This window comes from Alosa sapidissima, chromosome 16 (genome assembly GCF_018492685.1).
Source record: "Alosa sapidissima isolate fAloSap1 chromosome 16, fAloSap1.pri, whole genome shotgun sequence".
Taxonomy (NCBI): Eukaryota; Metazoa; Chordata; class Actinopteri; order Clupeiformes; family Clupeidae; genus Alosa; species Alosa sapidissima.
Window position 1 is genome coordinate 7724372 of NC_055972.1, and position 24944 is coordinate 7749315.

A 24944-nucleotide genomic window follows, 5' to 3' on the forward strand; every position below is an offset into this window, starting at 1 on the left:
CAAGCCTGACACTAGGAATAAAAATCAGACACACGTCTGTACAAACACACAAACAGACAAACAGAATGCCTTGGTAGAACACTAGCTAGTTGCTCTGATAGCCCAGTATCTTGGTGCTGCTAGAGTAATCTTTCTTCCAAAGATTAGGAGAATAGCTGGGAGAGAGTGTGGAGGGTCGAATCTGACAAGGACACTACAGCACAGTAACACAGAGTACAGGGATGACAAGTATGGCGATAATGACAGCTACAGGTAAACACGCCACAGGCAGTCAAGACAAGTCAAATCAAATCAATTAACCAATCACAACGGCTCATGCAACTAATAAGGATCAATATGAAAATTCTAGTAAAGTTTTACAAACTAGGCTTGATCTCCGCGACGGGGGGCGCCCCGCGTGTCCCTGCCACCTGCCGCCCCTCCTTCCCACCTCCAGTCCGCCGGCTCCTCTTCCTCTCACCTCCCGACCCCCTGGTGACCTTTGCCCTGGAGGGCGCAGCCCCACGGGTGGAGCCGGCGGAGTTGGAGGGCTGTGACGGCTGAGAGGGGTCCGACAGGGAGCTGCTCCTGGAGGTGCTGATGCTGCTGCTGCGGCTGCTGTCTTCCTCGGACTGTGACTGCTCTCCCTGCCCGCGCCTCTGCCTCTCCTCGTCTGACAGACGCTTTGCCAGCTTAAGCGTCTCCCCGCTAACACTCTCAAAGAACTCGATGGAACGTCTACACACCTCGCTCAGGTCCGACTGCCTGCATGCCGCTGCCGCTGCCACTGCCTCGCTCACTGTACCTGAGACACCTGGCGGACTGACTTTGGGCAGCGGCTTGGAGGCACTGACTACCTGCACGACTGCCTTCTCTGCCTTGGGTCTGATCATCCTAGGCGCTACCTGAGCTGTAACTGGGGACACCAGTGCACTGTTTGCTTTGACATCTTTGACTGGGATTCTAGACCTGGGTTCTAGGGGCATTAGGGCAGGAGTGACTCCTTTCCTAGCTTCTGGCTTCACAACTTGCCTAGGTTTCTGTTTCCCTGAGGTTGAACTCTGAAATGTAAATCCAGAGGCTTTGACTGGGAGTCTTGACTTGGGCTGCCTGATCTCTGACTCCTTGGGTGTCTCAGCTTTCCTCTGAGTGCTGGCTTTCTCCTCTACTCTTTCAACTGTGTCTTTACTGATCTGAGCCTCTATTCTACTGGCTTTCTGAAGAGTAGGTTGAGAGGACGTCTGTAGGTTAAAAACTACGCTTCCCCGCTGAATGTAGTTGGCCTGAACACTAGATGATTCTAGGTTGTTGTTGTTATTGCAGTTCTCTGTAGGAAGATCTCTTCTGTCACCTGGCTTTGATTCTGAGCGCTTGCTGCCAAACTGACTATCAACAATATTGCTGTTCAAACTAACATATTCTGCCATCAGACTCTCTGATATTTCCTTCTTAACGTCTGCTAACTCGGCTGAAGCAGCGTCTTTCTTAATGGTAATGGAGGCAGTGATTCCCATTTTAATGGGTGTGCGTAATTTAGGGTCAACCTTAGAGGCAGTGACTGTACAAGAGGAGGCAATCTCTGCAATGTCACTAGGTGAGGAATCCAGGCAGCCGGAGCTGGGCTGACTGGGGTTGGCCATGGATGGTGTGCTGGCTGTGGTGGCCTCTACGTTCCCCTCTACAGCTCTCTCCCCTGCCTGTGCCTGGGAGGCCACTAGTCCTGTACTCCTGCCCACTTTCCCCGTGTCCCCTGGTTTCCCAGCGTCAGAGGTATGCTCACCAATCTGGAAAAACTGAAGTCTTTCTTCAACAAAGTCCCGCTTGCTCATGTCAATAGCACCGCTGCGAGTCATCTCAAACATCTTGCCCTCATGGAAGGGGAAAGGATTTGGCTCGCTAGTTGGTGTACTCTCATCGGTGGGAGTTCTAGCTGGGGTAGTGTCTGGTGTGGTTGCTTGTGACTTGTCCTCTACAGATAAACCAAAAGGCTTGGGGTCCTCATCTTTTCCTTTGGAGTCAAAGCAATCATCCTCGCCCTCTTTTGTAGACCATGGGTCAAACTCCAGACCCTTGGTGGCAACGGTTTTGAAGGTGGTGTTCAAGTCATCTGTCCAGCTGTCTAATGTTTGCCTATCTGGGTGCCTTCCCTCCAGGGTGAAACACTCCTCACCTTCTGCATTTTTCTCTTTTGAGTTGCTTTTTGTTTTACCCTTTTCCCCTGCTCCTTCCTCATTACTTTCTTCCTCAATGACTTCAAGCTTGGATTGGCTGAATGAGCGATCTCCTGCCTTTCCGTCATTCGAGAGGCTTGATGTTTTAGGATCACTCAGACCATCATCCTCATCTTGCATGTCATAGCCGTCCAGGGAATCGATCTCTGTGGCATCCGTGTCATGGGAGAACTCTGCTGTGGTTGCTAATGAACAGTCTGTGATTGACTGATCATTGCCATTTGCTTCAAGCTCAACATCATCTTCTTTCCCTTCGCCATTCAAGTCTGAGTCCTTCTGGTTCGAGCCATTTCTATCCCTCTTCTGCCTTATGCGTTTTGGTTCTGGACTATCCTCAGCTATCTTGAAGCTGTATTTTTTAAGAGGAATGGGCTGGAACACGGACTCATCATCACTTGAGTCACTCTCATCAGCCCCAGGAGGAAGGGGAGAGGGAGGCTGGACTCGTATGACGGGCTCTGCAAGGAGGTGCCTGTCATGCTCTTCTTGGAGGTTCACCTCCATCATCTCTGTCTCCGCCTCAGAGGAGGGACAAGATCCTTTCTTTTCTGGTTCAGACTGCTCTCCCTCTGCAGAAGGAGGTGGAGGAAACTCAATATAAGCAACTCTCTTGTCTTTTGGTCTTTTGAGTACATCTTGGCTTCCTTTCCTAGGCTCTGAAGATGTTGCTGGTTTGGATTCATGGAAAATGAAAGTCTTGCCTTCTTCTTCCTCGGACTCCTCAGGGATGGGACTGGGCATGCCTGCCATGGGGCCGATGACAGACTCTGGTGTTCTGCAGGTAAGGTCATAGCTTACTTCCTCAGATGTAGGAGTCTCTGGGGTGACTGGGCTTTTTCCGGAACTGTCCAAAAAGGTCACCTGTTCTAGAGTGTCATCCTCTGGGCTACCCTGGGGAGAGGGAGGCTGCTTTTGTTTTACTTGGTAAAATGCTCCCCTAGTTTCGTGCACTGTACGACTTTCATGACTGACTATCTTTTTGTATGTGCTCAGCTGCCCTGTGGCAGTTTCCTTCTCATACTGCTTGCCCACTTGGATGCTAACATAAACTGGTAAAGGCTTGATGTCTTTGAAACTCTCTGTAGTTGCAACAGGTGACACCTTTTCCATGTACTCTACTTGATCACTATCAACACCATTGCAAATTACTGTGGCGATTGACTCTGAGGCAGATCCTATGGATGACAAATCACTAGATGATCTGTTTTCATCAGAACTACAGTTCAGTCGGCTTCTAGCTAATGTGGGTATTTGTGAACTACCCCTATCATGAGCTTTGACTGAATTATCTAACTTTAATGTGCTACTCTGATGATGGTTTACAAAACTAGATGATACCCTAACAGGAATTTGTGATTCCGAGTTTTTTTTTAGACTTCTGTTATACTGATCAGAGTTACTGCTATCTTCTCGTATCACAAGCTCTGTGTAGATAATTTTTTTGGTTGTTTCCTCCTTAGTGGCTATTTCCCCCTCACTCTCATTATGGGCTTTGTGGTGTCCATTGCCATGGCTTTCCCAGGTCTTGTAAGTTTTTTTTTCTTCAGACTCCTGTTCTTTCAAATTGGTGTTGTGGTTAGGGGAGGGACCTTTGGGAAGGGGTTTGTGCCTTTCACCTGACTGATTTTGAGAGTAGGCCTGGGCTCCTCTTACATAATAGTTTTGACCCTTTTTTGGACTACCATCAGGATCATGATCTTTTTTTGGGCTTTGCTCTCGGCTGCCTGAGTCTGCCGATTTTGGGTTATTAGCACCTGCAAAAACCTGATAGGCTGGCTTGCTCTCTGAAAGCTTTCTGATTGTAGAGGGTGATGTTTGTCCAGCCCACTGAGGACCCTTATCTTGTTTTTGAGCCTCAGCTTCAAACTTCATCCTAACAGAACTGACTTTAGAAGTGGAGGGTAGGAATGATTTGGACGTGTCACTCAAACTGCTTGTTGATGACACATCAGCTTGTTTCTGCTTTTCGTCGCCATATTGAAAGAGCGCACGCCTCTCTGGACTACTCGGCAGGCTGGCACATTTTCTGTCATTTGACCCATATCTATCCCTAAATCTGTCCCTGCTCCACTCCTCCCCACTCCCTCCACTCCGGTACACTGATCTCTCAGGGCTGCTTCGGGTCGAGCTCGGCCCTGATCTTGTCTCCCTGGAGTCTGGGCGGCGGGACTTTTTCTCAGGGGATGACAGCTCATCGTTTAGTTTCTCTGTTTTGTCACGAAAAAACTGTGAGACCTCACTTAGTTTCTCCTCTGCCTCTTTCACAGTCCTGTCTACCCTGTCCTCGTAGACCTTTTCCCTGTTCTTCACTTGCCTATCTTCTGTGACTCGCATCCATACAGACTGTTTAGGACTACCTGGCTCTGAGGAGTACTGGAGCAGTGTTAATTTGTCATACTGCCCATCTGGGTTGGACCTATCTGAAGAATTCTTTGATGGTTTCAACATGTACTCTCTCATGCAGCCACGGTGGCCTCCTTCCTCATAGACAGACCTGTCAGCCCCCTGCATACGTGACCTATCAATCACTGACTCGTCAGAATCTGAGTGCGAGGAGTCAAATTTGTCAGAGTGGAACATTTTGTCAGCAAATTTGTAAGACTCTCCCCTAACTTCAGATGACTCATCGTCTTGATATTCTACAGAGTGCTGGCTCAGAAGCTTCAAGGTTTTGTAGGAGTCGTCTGCCATTAGCTGAGCCGAACTCGGGCGGCTGTCATCTTCCTGAGACACAGGTGTATTCACTCGGGAAGAGTCCAAATAGCAAGGAAGTGATTCCTCAGGCTCCTCTTCTTCCTGTCCTCTAGTTGGATATTCCTTTATTCCACTGTTGCCCTGGTAGATGTACATCTCCTTTTCTGGGTGTTTTTTGGTCTCACGTATGATGACGCCAGTTGGCTCTGATTTCCCTTTCTCAATGTGAACCTCAATAATTCTCTCAACTTTGGGCATTCCAGACATGTCCCTATCTGAAGGCCTCGGTGAAGATTCAGCTCTGTGGCCATCACCTCCAGTCTTATGTTCAAACAAACCTGATAATTCCCTGGAGGGATCTCTTCCTGACTGAAAAGCTTTCATGATGTCTCTCACAGACATAGTTTCTTCCAGTCTCTCAGGTGTACCTTCCTTACTGTGAGGCTTGTGGTAGACCATGCGAGTTGTTGTTGTGATATGTGTTTCCTCTTTCACCCTCATGCCCTTGCCCATCATAGAGTCTTCTTCTTGGTTGGCTTTTGCTTGGTATGCTTTGACTCTATCCTTAATGGATCCTCCAGGAGATCTGGGCTCTACGTCGATGCACTGGGCAGGTGGTCGAGACGCTCTTGCTTCCTCCATGGCTGATTCATGAATGTCATCCGGGGGCTCATAGCTCCGTATGACATGGACGACCTCAGTTCGTGTTTCAGTGATGACAGGAGGGATCGGCACATCTTGGAAGAGGGCCTTGGGTCCCATGCCCTCAGCACTCTGTGGGGCAGAAGGTGTCCTCTCACTTCTTGTCTCAAAGCCACTGTCTGAGAGAGGACTTTTGTCCTGGTCGTGAGATATGTCATCTGGGGAGTCCAACACAGCATCACTTCCAAAGAGGGCTTCGGCTAGCTTGCAGAGCTCTTTTTCTGAGGCAGACGGGCGCATGTTGGTAGGCGGCATTCTGAGCTTGTGCTCTTGTACGGCCATGGCAGGTTTAAGCACTCGTTTCTGTTTCTCCTCCCCCTCTCTCCTCACCTCCTCATTCCTTTGTTTGGCTTCTGCAATTTTGGAAAGAGGGCTAGCACCAATATCATTTGAAAGATAGTCCACCACCTTTGCCAGGTTAAAATCCCTTTCAGGTATGTTCTTTGATTTAGCCTGTTGAGCCACTGTCTCATATCGGGGTGGACTTCTCCAGTTATTGTGTTGGCTGTCATCTATCTCGTCCTCATTTTCAATGCTTGGTTTGCGGGGAACTTTGCTGTCTCTAAGCACGTCTTTGGTCAGTATCTCACTGACTTTGACAAGATCCTGCTTAACTTTCTCTACTATTCTGTAAGGCTCCTCATCCTCCATTTTCTCTTTCGGAGAATCAGAACGCAGACCTTTTGTGGCTGAGCTGGTGTCTGTCTGCAAAATGGCCGACATCCTGATCAAGTCCTCTTTCATGTCGGCCACATCCTTCAGTATCTCCTGGCTGGAAGACAGAGGGGACGTGGAGGCAGTGGACTTTAGAGCTGATTGAGACATGAACAGTGGGGTTTTGACTGGTGACAAAGTCCTGGCAAAGGAAGACTGGGACTGTTTGCTGGGTTCAGTGGGGGCCGCCTTTCTAGGGGACAAGAGAGCAGCTGCTGATTTGGACACGTCTGGAAGCTTTTTAAATTGGTGCTGCTCTGGTAAGACGTTAATGACAGAGTATACGGGGACTGTGACTGTACTCGACGTGACAGATGTGGTAGAGGAAGGTGAGGGCCTCATGTTGGCATAGATGGAGTTGGAAGCAGAGGAGCGGAATGACTGATAGGAGGAAGATGGCGTGGAAGACATGGATTTTAGCGTGCCGTAGCCTGAGGCAGAACAGGAGTTGAATGTTTTTTCCACTTCGTCAAGGGCTGCGTTGACACTGGTTGTGGCTGCGTTTGTCGTCGCCTGGATCCGTTCTTGCAGAGTGCTTGACAGGAGAGAGGTTGGGGAGGCAGAGCGATATTTGGTTGGGGACACTGTCCCGTTTATCAGTGCTGCAGTGCTTGGGGCAGCATTTGTCTTCAGGGGCGAGGTGAGAGATGAGAACAGCCCCCTTGAAACAGCAGAGGGGTCAGTACTCGTCCGAACAGAGGAGAGGCCTGGGACAGTTTTGATTGGTGAGGATGTGATTGGGGCAGTGGAGGTCACCACTTTCTTGTAGGGCAAAGTGGAGCTGTACATGCTCAAGGAAGATTTGGGAGAGGCTGGAGGGGTCATGGCAATAGAGGACCTCTCAAGAAGGGACCCACTAGGTGGCACAGGGGAAGTCCTGGCCTGCAGGGCGGCCAACCCTTTCACAGACACTGGATCGGGGGAGCTTTTCCCAGGGGACGACAGAAGTGTGGGGGAGGACTGGACAGGGTACTGGGCCTGCTGCACCACTGTCTTTATCGGGGAGGAGATGGTTCTATACGAGCGGGCAGGGGAACCTATCTCACTAGAGGACCTAACAGAGGCGGCTGGGGAGCCTCCGATGACTGACTTGATGGGGGACGCCGAGTTGATGGACCAGACCGACTTTAGTGGCGAGGCACAGGGTGTGTTGGAGGAAGAACTGGAGAGGGATCCGAAACCGGATTTGGTCTGGCAAGGCGCATGAACGGGAGTGTTAGATGACCAGGATTGGTAGGATCGCGTTGAAAAGACAGGCTTGTAAGCATAGCCCGAAGTCTGTTGTTGTGGCATTGTTGATGCTTTTTGCTGTGGTGTGTTCTCTCGATCAGCTGTTTCTTGAATAAGCCAAATTAAAAAGTAATGAAAATAATAAAGGGCAACGGAAATAAAGCAACGGAAATTATTAAATGAAAGAAACAAAGAGAGAGGAAAAACTTGTCAGTTGATTAGTTAGAGTAAGACAGAGTAAAACAGAGATAGAGCATCAATCACCTTGTTTTCTGAGAGATGACGATGAAACTCAGTTTTGGAATGATGTGTGCAGTAAACAGTGAGTGAAACAAGGCAAAACAACTGAAATCATACCAAACAGAACATGAAAGACAGGGCGCGTGAATGTAAAAAGGGCAGGGACGCTGATGCTGACAAAGAAAATAATTACCTTATTGACTTTTCGTAAACTTTATGAAAATGAAAATCCTAGACATACAACGCACCTAAGACTTCAATGTACCAACAGAGACATGCTGTATCTATTCAAGTTAGGCTTATAATTTATACCTGTGAGTGGAAATTGCAGTTGCAAAGAGGGAATTTTAAGTACTTTTAAGGTGGCTTAATCTGCCACACACCTTATTCAAAGAAGTTGATTTATCAACCTTTAAAGAAAACTGCAGAATATACAACAAATGTTACAATGTAGTCTTGTGAGAGGGCTTCTATTCATTATGTAACTTGTTTTACCCACTTTTGATGGTCCACCTGACTAAAACTTCAAATCTTAACCACAATTTGAAAAGCCAATAAGAGTTGAGCAACTTGTAAAAATAATGGAGGAAGAAGTATGCAACGTATGTGAAGTAGAAGCTTTATTTCATCCTTCAACATTTGGCAACCAGCAGAGAAATGCAATGAAATGCAAAGGACATAGAAAAATAACAACATTTACAATGCTGGGCAAAATTGACAGACAAGGCTTAAAGAAATACCTCAATAAACCATGCAATGTATGCCATGACAAGACATGCAATGTGACAAGATGACCATGTAAAATGACCATGTGGTATGACATAATATTGGCAAATATTTCAAAAATTAATATTGTAGATCTACAGAATATTAACACAATTACCCCTGAGCACAAGACATAATCACCCATAAATGCAACCTTATGAAACAGTAGTTTTGTGCTCTCATAATGAAAGCTTGTTGAAGTTAATTCCATACAACCTTATAAATAGCATGACTGTTCTGCAAACACTGAAATAAAAATGTATTGCAACTGCTTTAACTGTTCTATAAATACAATTACACAGTTGATCTTTTCTGCTAAGGCAGAATTAGGTCTAAATGTACATTTGTGTGTGTGTGTGTGTGTGTGTGTGTGTGCGTGTGTGTTTTGTGTGAATGGGTGTTAAGAAGAGGAAATGAGGACTCACTGGAGGCTGGGGGAGACAGATAGCTGTAGCGTTTACGCAAAGCTAGAGAGGCAAAAGCATGGCGCCGCTCTTTGTTTTCATTCTGGAAAAACAACCAAACAAAACAAACGACCTTTAACAAAAAAATATTTAGAGGTATGCAACCTGGATGCCACTTGAACTGTAACTTTACTGACTGCTTTGTGTCTATGTAGCAGTGAAAGAAATGCCTAAATGTCAAAGATTCTTAAGACATTAAAATGAGTCAAAGTGTTTCTAACATAATGCATCTACATGTGAAGCACACATATCTCAACGAATCACATCGCAGTAGAATCTCACACTATCCTTCGATTGAGTCGCTCATGCATAAGCTATAAGTTCACCTCCACGGTGAGAGCATCGTTGCTTATATGTGCTGACTCAGTCACTGACATATTGAGGTAATGCACTTGACCTGGCAGGTGACTGCTCAGCATCTGGCTCGGATCTGGCCCAGACACGGCTATGATATGGGCTCCCTGCCGCACTGCACTCTGGGTAATAGGGTGGGCTGGCCAATAGGAGGCCTGCATGCATATATGACTCCTTCACCTTGGGTGGGTTGAGTGGTGATGCGGTAGATCAGCTACCCTGCACTCAACAGTATCAATCACTCACTGTATGTCCTTCAATAGAGTAAAGGCATATCGCATGCACTATATCCATCGCAAAGGGAGAAATAGCTATACCATAGCTATATGTTGAATTTATTTTGTGTGAACTGTCTATCATGAAACAAAAATAAGTGGTAAACAGAACAATGAGACACTGTTTGTACTTATATTATCTACTGTCCTACTCGTAATGATATTTGGAGTGGAATCATGGAACAGAAATTATGGGAAACAAGCAAAGAAGCGTATCCAAGGAAAAATGCAAAGGAAAGATTACAGCGATGTAGCTGTCTGCCGCCTCTATTGTCAAGTAGTCTGTATACTACTAATTGAAAGCAACACAATGCAATTCTTTTACCTTAAAATAATGGCTTTAAACTGATGCTACACTGACTTATAATACAGAGAATGAAATGTCTGAAATGACCAATGCGTACCCCGAATGCTTGATATTGCACTAGGTAACATTATTAATGCATCGGGAAGGATCATGGCCCTTTCGTTAGTTTTTTGCCTAACTGGGTACAGTCTTAGCGCTAAATGCAATGCCGTTAAATGCTGACGCCAAGAAGCATAGGCGTCAATCCTTCCATTGTGTTCCTTTAAGGCAACTCTGACTTAAAAGAGAAATCTGGCAAATTTTCACATACGAGTACTGTCGGTCCAAAAACAAATGACATGGGAGCTCACGGACATACCCCCAGAGTGTAGCGCTGAAGTTGCCTGGCTGCATTAGCTGCCTAGGTAAAACCGATTGTTTCCATTTTTTCCGTACCGACAGTACTCGGTGACCTCGAGAAATGGAGATCTATGTGAAAACTCGCCGGATTTCTCCTTTAAGGCGGCATCATTACTCCAGCTGATCAAAACATATCGAATGGTATCTGCGGAATGCTGCCATCGTATCTATTACACTTTTTTCATAAATGAATGTGTTTTAGTTGTCATTATTGTTTACATTGATTACCTTTCCAGCACAGATAACCTCATATCCAAAAATCAACAACCCTTTCACTGACTTTCGAAATCTCAGAGGACCTTTCAAATTCACCACAAATGTGATCTCTCAACGTGAAAACTCACAAGACAAATAAGAACTAAAGTAATATCTTTCAACATTAAACAAAACTTGATTCAGGACACTACAAGAAATGTAGGCAATATCTACAGAATGCATATTTGCGTTTTATGCAAAGATAAGGGTTATTTGTCATATTCCTCATAAAATGAAACTTAATATTTTTACAACTTTATGGATATTCAATTCAATATTAACTTACTCCTTATACAATTGTCAACAGTCTATGACCAGCTGTGGAAGCTACAAGAGACTATCATTGACAAACAAAACAAACAAACAAAACAAGAATGGGTAGACCAGACCCACTGTTATGGTTGGCATGGTTACCCATATTTACCTCATCATCTGGATCAGACTCCATTTCCTGTAGCGTATCCCATGAGGCATTGCAGGATGGAGAGAGGGGAGAGAGGGGCATGAAGATGATGACATGGTGGAGGCAGAAGGTGGCGGGGTAGTGGTTGTAGGGAGAAGCGTCAAAAAAAGGAAGCCAAAGGAAACCAGATGAGAGCAGAGCTGGGAATCTCTCACACAGCGAACGAGGAGAAAACATGACTGAACAAAACAGCTTCTCCAAAATTAAAGGGAGCAGGTCAGGTCAATTTGTGAATGGCAAACTGAGCCATGTCAAATAGGTCCAGGTGTGTGTTGGTATGTGTGTGAGCTTGTGTGTGTTAGTCTGCATTAGTGGATAGACAGCATGTGTCTATTTGTAGCCTATGATGAGGTATGTTTATGTTTGTGTGTTATGTTTGCATGTGTGTGTGTGTGTGTGTGTGTGTCTGTGCCTTCCTGTAAGATGGCAGTGAGAAGTTGAGGTTGCATATGGCCATGTGTGTGTGTGCGTGTGTGTGTGTGTCTGTACCTTCCTGTGAGTTGGCAGTGAGAAGTTGAGGTTGCATATGGCCGTGTGGGCCTGGCTCCTGCTGGTCTTGGCCTCGCTGAGGAACGACAGACGGCCACATGGGTCCTGACCCAGATCTCGCACCTGAGGAGCATTCAAAAGCACGTCAACACTTCATATCCTACACACCTCGCACCAATATACAGATAACAAAAAGCACGTCAACACTTCATATCCTACACACCTCGCACCAATATACAGATAACAAAACTCACCTTGCACCAACATACAGATCTCAAAACTCAACTCGCACCAATATACAGAAAACAAAACTCACCTCGCACCAACATACAGATAATAAAACTCAACTCGCACCAATATACAGATAACAAAAAGCACGTCAACACTTCATATCCTACACACCTCGCACCAATATACAGATAACAAAACTCACCTCGCACCAACATACAGATATCAAAACTCAACTCGCACCAATATACAGATAACAAAAAGCACGTCAACACTTCATATCCTACACACCTCGCACCAATATACAGATAACAAAACTCACCTCGCACCAACATATAGATAACAAAAAGCACGTCAACACTTCATATCCTACACACCTCGCACCAACATACAGATATCAAAACTCAACTCGCACCAATATACAGACACCAAAACTCAACTCGCACCAATATACAGATAACAAAAAGCATGTCAACACTTCATATCCTACACACCTCGCACCAATATACAGATAACAAAACTCACCTCGCACCAATATACAGATAATAAAACTCAACTCGCACCAATATACAGATAACAAAAAGCACGTCAACACTTCATATCCTACACACCTCGCACCAATATACAGATAACAAAACTCATCTCGCACCAATATAAAGATAACAAAACTCACCTCGCACCAACATACAGATATTAAAACTCAACTCGCACCAATATACAGATAAAAAAACTCAACTCGCACCAATATACAGCTAACAAAAAGCATGATAAACACTTTATATCCTACACACCTCGCACCAATATACATATATCAAAACTCACCTCGCACCAATATACAGATATCAAAAGTCATCTTGCACCAATATGCAGATAACAAAACACACCTCGCACCAATATACAGATATCAAAACTAACCTCGCACCTATATAGATATCAAAAAGCACGAAAAACACTTTACATCCTACACACCTCGCACCAACATACAAATAACAAAAAGCACGTCAACACTACCCACAACTCCTCTCACCAACATATAGGCAATGAGACCAGGCCAGTAAAAACACTGTTTTTCAGATCAACAGAACCTTGGTGATTTTTTTCAGAAAATATGTTTTAAAGAATGTGTGCATATTAATGTTTGTGTGTGTGTGTGTGTATGTGTGTGGTGTGCGTTCAGTATCACCTTTACATTGAAGGGCAGTCTGTTCTCCTTGAAGGCATAGAAGTTAAAGATGAGCTGTTGCCCACTTTTGGTCAGTGGCGATAGGTTTCCATAGCAATGCACAAAAATGGGCTTGCCCTCCAGAACCTGTCAATCATGTAAAGAACCAATGAAAATCAGACCTAAGAGCCAGGGAAATCTGACATTGCCATTTTACTATAACAGACAAGAATACCTGTCTCATACTACAGGACACATGATTAGTACAAAATCATCGACCTATATCTAACTTTTATGATATCAGTCATCTCACTCACTCATGTGCATTTGGCCATTGACTGTTACTGTTTAAATGAATGTTTTTAGTTTTTCCTGAAGTAGTTTCTGTTTTTTTATGAAGTTGTTTGGCAGTAACAAGTCAGTATTTAACATTGAGATGCCCTGTTGGTCACTGACTGTGACACCCGTCTGAAACTCTGCAGTGTGCACATTTTTGTATGTGTGTATGTGTGTGTATGTGTGTGTACGTGTGTGTGTGCGTGCGTTCGTGCGTGCGTTCGTGCGTACGCTTGTGTGTGCGTGTGAGGGACAAAGGACAAATATAAACTTGTGTATGTGCAGAATGGGTGTCTGTGTGCTTGTAGGCATGTGTACATGATGAATAATAAATATCTCATTGACTGTGTGCATGTTTGCGTGTGTATATGACACAGACACATGCCTCGATATCTTTACTGCGGGCAACCTCCTCGAAGTTCTCCTGCTGCTCCAGAGTTTTGTCCACCTTGTCGTCGGTCATGCAGAAGCAGCGGAGCCGCGACTCGATGGCATCGTGCGTCTTGGCAAACACCACGAACTTCGCCAGGTACGGAACGCAGATGAGCTCTCGGTACAGCTGTGCGGCAAGGCCAACCGTCTCCGGTACCGGCTGGCAGTCAGCCAACCAGAACCTTCCAAAGACAAGGACAGCAGAGGGGGGAGGAGGGGATGAGGAGAGGTGAGGATGAAAGGAGAGAAAAAAAATAGGAAAAGAGAAACAAGGAGGGGTGAGTGTGTGTGTGTGTGTGTGTGTGTGTGTGTGTGTGTGTGTGTGTGTGTGTGTGTGTGTGTGTGTGTGTGTGTGTGGATGAGGATTTGCAGATAAGGAAGAGGAGGAGGAAAGGAGGGGGGATCTGTATTTAAATCACTGATCCATATTGTTTGCTCTCATTTACTGCACAACCCGCATTGCTTCTGTTCAGCACTCAAAAATAAGAGTGCTCTCTCTAGGGGACAGTAAGAGTACTGCGGATGGTTTGGGAATTTGGTTGTGTAACCAAATGGGAAAATATATGTTGATGATAATTCCAAATTAATTATTGGAACGAATTCCAAGATTATATGAAAAGGTAGCAACATATCATATCATACTGCCAGACGTATCAGGCAGTATCACACCATCTCAAGTTTACACTTCAAAATATAGACAGGAACCAAAAACCAGAGACATTTGGGTTATAGGGACATTCGTTACCAGAAGCAGGCCAAAATAACAACCACTTTTAGTTTAATTTTGTCTAGACCTATTTGCTCCCCCACCCAAACAAACCCCCTAAGGCCAGTTTCCAGGCCACAGTAAACGCAGCAGGCAGAGGAAGGATGCAAGGCACGCCCAGATGAAGGCCACATGTATAAGTATATATACTCTTTTTATCCCTATATAAGTATAAGTATATACTCTTTTGATCCCTATATAAGTATAAGTATATATACTCTTTTGATCCCTATATAAGTATAAGTATATATACTCTTTTGATCCCTATATAAGTATCAGTATATATACTCTTTTGATCCCTATATAAGTATATAAGTATATAAGTATAAGTATATACTCTTTTGATCCCGTGAGGGAAATTTGGTCTCTGCATTTATCCCAATCCGTGAATTAGTGAAACACACTCAGCACACAGTGAACACACAGTGAGGTGAAGCACACACTAATCCCGACGCAGTGAGCTGCCTGCTACAGCGGCACTTGGGGAGCAGTGAGGGGTTAGGTGCCTTGCTCAAGGGCACTTCAGCAGTTCCTACTGGTCGGGGTTCGAACCAGCAACCCTCAAGTCCGAAGCCCTAACCAGTAGGCCATGGCTGCCCCAAATGTCTCAGTGTGCATCTGGCCCAAAAGAGGAGTGCTTCCTGGAGCTTTCCTCAAAGCTGTATATTGGCAGAGACCAAATTTCCCTTACGGGATCAAAAGAGTATATATACTTATATATACTTATACTTATACTAGATATTTATATAAATCTCATAGTATTTCAGGACATACCATAGAAGTACTAGAAGACGGTATTACAGAATATCATAGTATTCTACTTATATACTACTAATATGGAACTACTACATAAATCTTGCAGTTACTATAGTTCTTTTTCGTCCTGTGTGCATATCATCTTATGTACTAGGTTCTAGGCTCTAGGTTCTAGGCTATGTCCCTGTCTCTACATCCTGCCCTTTCTATTTTTATTTAATTTGCTGTAAAGAACCTTTGGCTGTGAAAAGCGCTATATAAATAAAGCTTCCTTACTTACTGTGAGCTTTTTCTCAATCTAAAAATGGTTAGGTCTTTATTTATGTTCATCAAGGACAGTCACATCTAGTATATACAGTGTGCAGGGAGGGAAATGTCATCCAAAAGAGGTTAAAAATATTTATTTGATACATGATTTCTTCTTTCTTCTTGTGATTATTTTCTCTGTTTTCTGTTATATATATTTTGGACCTACAGTATGATCCAGCACTGTAGATATATTTTCACTTCTCTGCATATCTTCGGCCTGTCTCTTAATCAAATCATATTCCAAATCTCATTTCCCTCTGACGCCGGCCCAGTAACCAAATGTCAGCATCCCTAGAGTTTGATGTGATTATGCGTGTGGTGACGCTGGTGATAATAATTGGGCATGCAAGGGCAGGGAGACTGATCTCTGTGTCCCAGACTGAATGCTGCTAAGGAAAACACTCAAACGCTCTAATGCAGCAAAGCCTCCAGTTTCTCACACACACACACACACACACACACACACACACGATGCTATGATGCTGGAAAATGCACATATAGATATGTATGGATAGTGCGTATCCAATGAATATTAAGTAGATGCATATCTTGTATGTAGGTATGTGTGTGTGTTTGAGAGGGAGTGTGTGTGTGTGTGTGTGTGTGTGTGTGTGTGTGTGTGTGTGTGTGTGTGTGTGTGTGAGAGAGACACAGAGAGAGAGAGAGAATGACTTACCTGGCAGACACATTGGTTGTGAAGGACACACAGTCTGTAACAAAGGAGAGTGGCGTAGTGCCTGTAATGTCCTCCCACTGGGCAGGAGATGTTCCTCCTGCAAGACACACACACACACACACACACACACACACACACACACAGATTCATCTATAGTCAGAGCAGAACATTTTGCCCTCTGGGATGAGTTATGGGCCATGGGATGAGAAATTAATTATGGTATGTCAAATGTGCTCTAGAGAATGTAAAATGCTTTTTTAGAATGTGGAATATGTTCTAGAACATTTGATGAGTGGAATATGTCGCAGAGAGTGAAGTGTGTTCTAGAATGTGGAATGTATTGTAGCAAAAAGCTCCGAGAGGTGGCCGTAGGTTCCAGTGATTTTAGTGGTGTTGTTAAGCACCTGTGATGCTGCAGAGAAGCCTGAGACCAGGGGCAGAGTCACCCTTCCGCCCACTAGCGGCCGCCTCCCGCACTCGGGGCGGCACCGGGATTGTCATGGTGATGGGCTTGTGGAACTTCCTCCGGCGTGGCTCCACGGTAACGATGGGGCTGAACGAGGCGCGGTTACCAATCACACTCTGAGCCAGGTCCTCTGGGATTGGCTGAGCCTGGGAGAAGAGGGAGTGATTCATATTTTAGAATAGGTCGAAGGGCGGGATGTGATTCGGACACACCTCTAATTCAGAAATCCACATCATACAGGTGTGACACCACACACACGCAGTCACGCACACACACACACACAGGTGAGATGTCCTACCTGCAGGCCCACTCGGATCCTCTTGGTGAGAGCACCAGGTGGGAAGGATGCCTTCACCATGGGAACCGTCTCACTGGACAACACACCGCCTTCCGGACCCATGTAGTCACTCTCCTGCTTGATCCGCGACACCACCGCAAAGTATTGTGGGAAATCCCTGGTGACAATTCGGCAGATACGCTTATGCTCCAGCTCAGCAGGGCTGTCCAGCTCTGTAAACAAACGAGTAATCAATAATTTATTCAAAACAACAACAACAAAAACAACAAAACAGACAGGAATAATCCATGTAATTACAGCTGCTATTCAACTCCCAGTGCTAGCATTCTATTCTATTCTATTCTGTTCTGTTCTGTTCTGTTCTGTTCTATCCTATGAAAGAACATTATGTCAGGTTAACACATTTCTTCATTAATGTCAACTAATGTGTAGATAAATCAGAGGAGATGCACACATTTTTTTAAATTATTACTCTAAATGCACTACAACAACATTTACCGCCATTTCTGTCAAGATCACATTTCAAAACACAACTGAGTGATGACATCATTAAAGGGAAGAATTGTAAGAACAATTGTCAGGTTAAATTTGTAATAAAGATTATTACAAAAAAAATGTTTGACCTCCTCTTCCTCAAAACCATCCATATTTGCATATACTTATACTTATATTTACATTTAATATGTACCGTATGTACTTTCTTGGCACGACTCCCTCTTATGATGTCATCACTCATTTGTGTTGGAATGTTGTCGTAGAAATGGCTGTACATGTAGATGTAGTGTATTTAAAGTAATAATTAAAAAAATGTATATCTTCATTCATTTGTCCACACATTAATTAATATTCCTGATTTTTTTTTAACCTGACATTTGCCCTTTAATGTATTTTAAGTCAGTCTGGCATACTAGTTAATTATCTCCATGAATACACACAGATGTGTGTTAATGACTCTACCCTCGTTCATGCCGTTGAGGAGCGTCAGTAGCTCTTGGGGTCGGCAGTCGTACTGATGCTCTTTCCACGTGTCGCCGTTGTCACTGCGCAGGACGATCAGCTCCCTCTCCTTCCCCCGCATGGAGCCAAAATGGGGGATCTCCACGATCACAGGCCTGAATCAGGGAGACACAGTGCAACTGAGCTACACTCGCAGACATAACAGAGGTGCATTACTGCTAACCATACAACTCAACAGCATGTTCTTTATTGGAGTGTTGCATTTCACATTGTATATGAAATATTATCAGTGTGAAAAAAAATATGTCATTGAAACTATTTTTAGAGCCACTAAGCCTGATTACTAATGTACATAATATTGCTTTGATAAGAATCCCTCACCTGAGCCTTTGAAAGAAACGTTGGAAACTGGAGAAAAATCAATACAGTGCAGCACACCACTGCAACACATTTTGCCAAGAACTGCGCTGCCAAGAATTGTGTTGCCAGGTATTGCACTTTTCTTATTTGCCCATTCATAATATTTAGGCTCTTTGGATACCCACCCCATTTTAAGAGACCACTACAGTTTCATTCATAGAATCTAACGGAATCGATCCCCCATGTCAGACACAGTGAGAGCTTCTGAGCCAAAATGGCGGACTCACCCCAGGAACTGTGCGCCGGCAGGACCCATCTCCACCAGCCGGCTGACCAGTCCTTCTCCCTCCACCATGGGTGGCGGGTAGGCCAGACGGTGACGCTTGGCCAGGCGGCACGTGATTCGTGTCGGAGCCTGGCACTTCCTGGGCGGGATGATGATGCGCATGCCGTCGTGGCGACTGCCCCGCATGGACCCGCCTCGAGCGTCCACCATGAAGCTGACCAAGAACCTGCCGGAAGAATAAACGACAGTTTGAGAAAGAGACAGATGAAGAGACAGAGAGAGAGGGAGGAGAGAGAGGGGAGAGAGAGAGATGGAGAGAAAGAGTGAACGAGAGAAAAGAGAGAGAGAGGGAGAGAAGGAAAGACAGATTGTACACCCCACGGCACAGACACAGAGTGAGAACGAACACAATTCATGCTGTGACCACGGAACACCCAAACACACCGACCAAAAGAAATCAAGAATCAAGACAAAGAGAGAGAGGAACAGGAGAGAGCACGGAGAGAGCACTGATTAAATAGATTAAAAATAAAAAAATGAGTAGACAAAGAGAGAGAGAGATAGAAAGGGAATAAAGAGAGAGTTGTTTTTTTGCATTTTAGGTCTGGGTACATCGCTCTCTGAAAAATGAGATTTGGCAACGCGCATTTTTAGTAATCATTTGTTCTGGGAAGGGAGGAATAAATTAGAGATGACTCTGAGTGTGGCATGCCAGATGCTTTCATACGATCCCACAGCCTCCATCTCCCTGTCGAGCACAACTATAAATTATTAATTTACCACTGGCATTGCCTGGCATTGGGTTCAACGCTGGCACCAGAAAACTCCATCTCAGAGTCCCCTCGCAGAAACACAAGTCACAGTCTACAGTTTACTATGACGAGAAGACAAATACATTTACAGGTGCCTGGATGGCATAACCACAATAAGCGTATCGCTATGGTATCAGTGAGTCCGGCTGACTAATGCTAATGCTAATTCCATTGTGTGGAAAGAGCAGCTGCTGTGTATGCCAAAGCCATTACGGCATATATTTCTTTATATTATATTGCAATATATTATATCGCTGTTGTCAGGTGGAAACCTCGTACTGTATCTCCAAATCCATTAGTGTTCAGGAAATTGAAAAATAAAAAATTTCAACATTTCAACGTTTTCAAAAAAAGACAACAACAAATATGGAGTTACGAGTTTTCCACCCGACAGCAGCAATATTATACCTTATGGTATGTATTTAGCTAATATGTATCATAAATGATACAAAGTACAGTAGTCCCTAATCAGGGCTCAGATGCTGTCTGTTCTGTACAAACACTGAATGTTACATACTGAACATCAATAATATTATAATTTATCACTGTTTTCTCATTTGCAAAAACATCTTTATGTGGTGTATCCATATTCAATAGCGAATACAAATGGCATACTATATGATTTTACAGTGTGTGTGTGTGTCTGTATGTTGATTCATTTAAAGCATTGTGATTTTTTAATCAGATGAAGCCCAGCTTTGGTTCTTTCTGTGTGCAGAATGGGTCTCTGTGTACGGCTAGCAGTACTGTTTCACAGGTGTCATAACTTTTCCTCCGATGTCCTATTCTGATGGACTAGTCAGTGGACTTCAGTGTGTTGACTGGTCATCTAAGTCCACTTACTAAAGTTAATCTCTAGGGGAACTAGGGAGGAGGTTTAATAACGGTACACCGGGCATCGGCTGAAGTACTCCACACGGATGCTGCGAGGCATTGTGCTCTCATGCACTCAGTCAGTCAAGATTGGAGAAAACGACCTGAAGATCACCAGAGAGAAGCTGACTCCAGGTGGACAAATCTGGGCCACATCAGGGCCAGAGTCAGATGGCCTCTGGTTTGGCACATTAGTTTGGTACATTTATGTAAGTCAGAGCTATGCAAAAGCATTTCTACTCAGTCTAGACAATACAGTCAAGATTCCTGCAATCCTGAATAGCAGGTGAGTCTGGCCAGATCAGCGCCAGATCAGAGCCAGAATAAGGCCAGATCTGGACCAGAATCAGCGCTACGCAGGACATGCATGATCCGAGGGTTAGAGTGCTTGACACGGTCAGCTACTAGTGGAAGGTTAGGGTGCAACAGAGAAAGAAGTTAGAGTGGAGAAAATCGGGAGAGACGGATGAGAGGAAGGAAATCACAGCAGGGAAGAAGGAAAGAAGGAAAAGGGAGAAATAACCGGACACAGTTTTCACCTGGAGTCATACTGGGGGAGCGGGGAGTTGCAGCTGCAGGAGGAAAAAATGAAAGGAAAAAAAAAAACAACAGCCAAAAAAACAAAAAAAAAAAGAGAGAGACAGACAGAAAGTGCACGAGGCAAAACAACAAAAACAACAAAACACAAATAAAAAAACACATAAATGACACATTATTACACTGCGTTCAATAGCGTCGTCATGGCAACGTGGCAATCTAAAACAAAACAACACAGGGATCGCAGAGGCGCTGGAGGGGATCATGAATAAATACACAACACCAGACCCCGCAAGGAACACAGGACAGAACAAACCAAACAATACAAAAGAAGAAGAAATAAAAGTATGTGGATGAAATGTAGAGGAGAAAATAAACACAGCAGAGTAGAGGAGAAAATAAAATGAGGAGAACTTAGCTTCAACATTTAAAACAATCATAAGCAACTTGGCATGTGACACATACAAAACACTCTGCATACAGTGCTGTGTGTGTGTGTGTGCTCAGGATGGCACTGCATTTAAAGCCCGAGGTAACGAAGCCAACATTGCTCATATTTACATCTAATATATCAGGTCACCAGTACAGCGTTTAGGTTCCTTGACACTTTTCTCTACATGACAGTGTGTAAAAGTGTACTGTATGTAAGATGCCAATATGCACTGTAGAGAAAATGCTATGTGCTCTTTAGTAATGGACACCACAGGGAGTATTGGTCTTGTGATGATCTTTGAAATCTGCCCTGGCTGTCCTGCAGCTGCAGATAGATATCCATCTCTGGGAGGAGCCACTGGGATCTAATGATTCAGCACAAATGCCAGTGGACTGTGCCAGAGAGGTAGAGAAAACATCTCTCTTTCTTTATGGCTCTGGACTGTGCTGCAGGGCAGGGCTGTCGTACTGCCTGAGCTATTGGACTGGGCTTGGCTGGGTTGTCTGCTATGCTCTGTTGCCGGCCGTCTGGCTAGCTGTGATTCTAGACTTTTCACTGTGTGCTAGCCCTTCAAGGAGTGAGGTTTGTTTTTGCAGCCCAACTCATTCTATAATTCTACTGTGTAGATCTAGAATTCTATGTCTAGAATCATCGAATACCATTCAAAATGGTCACTGAAGTTCAAAGTTCATCAAATGGAACCTTCCGTTAGCAACATTCTAGCCATTGCAGATGCTAATATGGCGAGGTACTGCACTAGCGACCGCTAACTCATCACAGGTCAGGAGAAGATTCAGATAAAACCTAGTCTGGTCTAATTGCCGTTTGTAAGTTACAGACATAAATGACGTTCCTGTGTTTAGGGTAACAGAAGCTGTTAAAGAGTACATAAACTGTAACTGCTTTAACCACCAATGCTTATACTAACACTTCTGAAGGAGGAAAGTTCAGTACTTATCTCGCACCTTGTGTCATCACATGTTTGATGAGGTCAGTGCCTTCAGAACAAGGACAATTCTACTTTTATGGCCTCCAACAGCGATACAGGGTCACTATGCTGTACTAGTAGATAGGGAAATTTGAGACACACACACACAAACACACACATAGAGAGGGAGAGAGAGACAGACAAACGAACACACACACACACACACACACACACACACACACACACACACACACACACACACACACACACACATAGAGAGGGAGAGAGAGACAGACAAACGAACACACACGAACACACACACACACACACACACACACACACACACATAGAGAGGGAGAGAGAGACAGACAAACGAACACACACACACACACACACACACACACACACACACACTTACCCAGAGTGGATGGGACTGGAGACGGTATTTGCGTTGTCCACTGTCTCTGGCGTCCAGCTGTATCGCCTCAAACACTCCGACTCCCGCGTTATAGCCAGGTGCTGCTGTGGTACCACACACACACACACACACACACACACACACACACACACACACACACACACACACACACACACACACACACACACACACACACACACACAGGTTCAGTAAACACAAAGAGGCATCACACACACAAAACTCCCCAACCATCCTCCAAACAAACCCTCAAAGTTCCAATAGTGAGTGCAGCATGCTTTTAGAGTGTAGATGAAGGATTTGGGGTTGAGGATGAAGATGAGCGCACCCCAGTGATAATGCTGTGTTCTCTGCTGACACCTTCAAATGGGTGCATTACATGGGAATATTTCACTAGCAAGCTGCAAGGGGCGTTCATATGACCAGGCCAGACGTGTATGTGGGGGAACGCAAACCCAATCTAGAGGACATTCTCACACATGCGCTTACACACACACACACACACACAAACATATAGTATAGTATATATAGTATAGTATATATACTTTTTTGATCCCGTGAGGAAAATTTGGTCTCTGCATTTAACCCAATCGGTGAATTAGTGAAACACAAACAGCACACAGTGAACACACAGTGAGGTGAAGCACACACTAATCCCAGCGCAGTGAGCTGCCTGCTTCAACATCGGCGCTCGGGGAGCAGTGAGGGGTTAGGTGCCTTGCTCAAGGGCACTTCAGCCGCGGCCTACTGGTCGGGGCTCGAACCGGCAACCCTCCGGTTACAAGTCCAGAGTGCTAACCAGTGGGCCACGGCTGCCCAATATGCACACAAACAGACAGACACATACACACACACACACACATTCATTCACATTCCCACACACACACACACACACACACACACACACACGCACACATCCGCACACATTGATATTCCGCCCAACGCCCCGCTACCCGCTGTGTTCTTGAAGAGGGAAGGGAAGGAAGGGTAAACAAAGCTAGCGGATGGGCCCTGTTGCGTGGAGAATGGACAGCGTGCCGTCTGAATGAAAGAAAGGCCCATGCCGTGTCCTGCGGGTGACATGTGCCACAAGCAAGCTGCACATAAGTGGACATTCAGTTAAGTACCTTATTAGGAGGGTCAATCATATAGGAAATGTCTTTAAAGACATTGTGAAGCTTTGAGTAGAAGAGAAAAGCAGGAGTGAAAATCACTCTGAGAGTAACATTAATTGATACTCTTTAACACAACGTTGGTGTTAATTGTTATTGTGTTTACTGTTATCGTCATTTCTTAGTCTTATGTTTTAAGTTGCTTTGGGATAAAAGTGTCTGCTAAATACCATAACAATAACATGGCAAACACATAAACTGGGATTGAAATACACACAAATGCATGCGAACATGTGCTGTTTTTTTTTCTATCTTTGGGACGGGAGTAACCGTAGATTCTTAAGAAGACATAGATGTGTAGCAAAATGGCTTAAAAGACATCGCTCATGCAGTCTGATCCAGTTCAGCAGATCACATTTTCAGATTAAACTTTGAAAAGGAATTACACCTTCTACAAGTTCTATTCTCTCTGAGCCCTCGCTTTTAGTGTTTATTGCAGGTCTCCATGGTAGCGATGGAGGGGGCCTACGGTGCATCTGTCTCGTCTGAGTCAAAAGTTCTCTTTCTGAGAGCTCAGCACTTAGATGAGGTCAGCATCCTCGGAATATGACAAGCCATGGATGGCAGTCCAAAAATATTAATGCACCCTTTTTAAAATGGAGAGAGCAAGATAGGCAGAGAGAGAGGGAGGGATAGAAAGAGTCAGAGAGAGGGTGAGAGAGAGGGATAGAGAGAGACGCAGAGAGAGTACAAGAGAGAGGGACAGAGAGAGGGATATAAAGAGGTAGAGAGAGAGGGAAGGATAGAGAGTCAGAGAGGGATGGATAGAGAGTAGGAGAGGGAGAGAGAGAGGGATAGAGAGAAGCAGAGAGAGGGCAAGAGGGATAGATAGAGAGAGGGAGGGTTATAAAGAGGCAGAGAGAGGGAGAGAGAAGGAGGGATAGAGAGAGGCAGAGAATGTGTCAATGTGTGACATACCGTATGAGAGCACATTAACACATCAACATATATGTGTAACAGTGATAGATAGATAGATAGATAGATAGATAGATAGATAGATCGATAGATAGATAGATAGATAGATAGATAGATAGATGAACTGTACCGGGTCTTTGGTGGGAGCGAGGATCTCTTCGATCATCATGCTGTCACGGGCGTAAGAGCTGCGGTTGAGTGTGTTTGACCTGTCAGAACTAAAGGAGTGCAGGCTAGAATGTAAG

At 44.6% G+C, this 24944-nt stretch overlaps 1 protein-coding gene across 1 annotated transcript in view; it reads right to left on the minus strand.

Annotated features, from left to right (window-relative positions):
* Nucleotides 1-24944, minus strand: part of LOC121684774 (ankyrin-3-like) — a 108007-nt gene that overhangs the window by 15076 nt on the left and 67987 nt on the right. The window contains 13 exon segments of the mRNA XM_042064849.1: nucleotides 365-7657; nucleotides 8981-9062; nucleotides 11034-11060; nucleotides 11562-11684; nucleotides 12973-13098; nucleotides 13673-13901; nucleotides 16227-16323; nucleotides 16631-16838; nucleotides 16991-17202; nucleotides 17948-18102; nucleotides 18595-18819; nucleotides 22595-22695; nucleotides 24830-24932. Of these exon segments, the coding sequence (XP_041920783.1) occupies nucleotides 365-7657; nucleotides 8981-9062; nucleotides 11034-11060; nucleotides 11562-11684; nucleotides 12973-13098; nucleotides 13673-13901; nucleotides 16227-16323; nucleotides 16631-16838; nucleotides 16991-17202; nucleotides 17948-18102; nucleotides 18595-18819; nucleotides 22595-22695; nucleotides 24830-24932 (8981 nt within the window).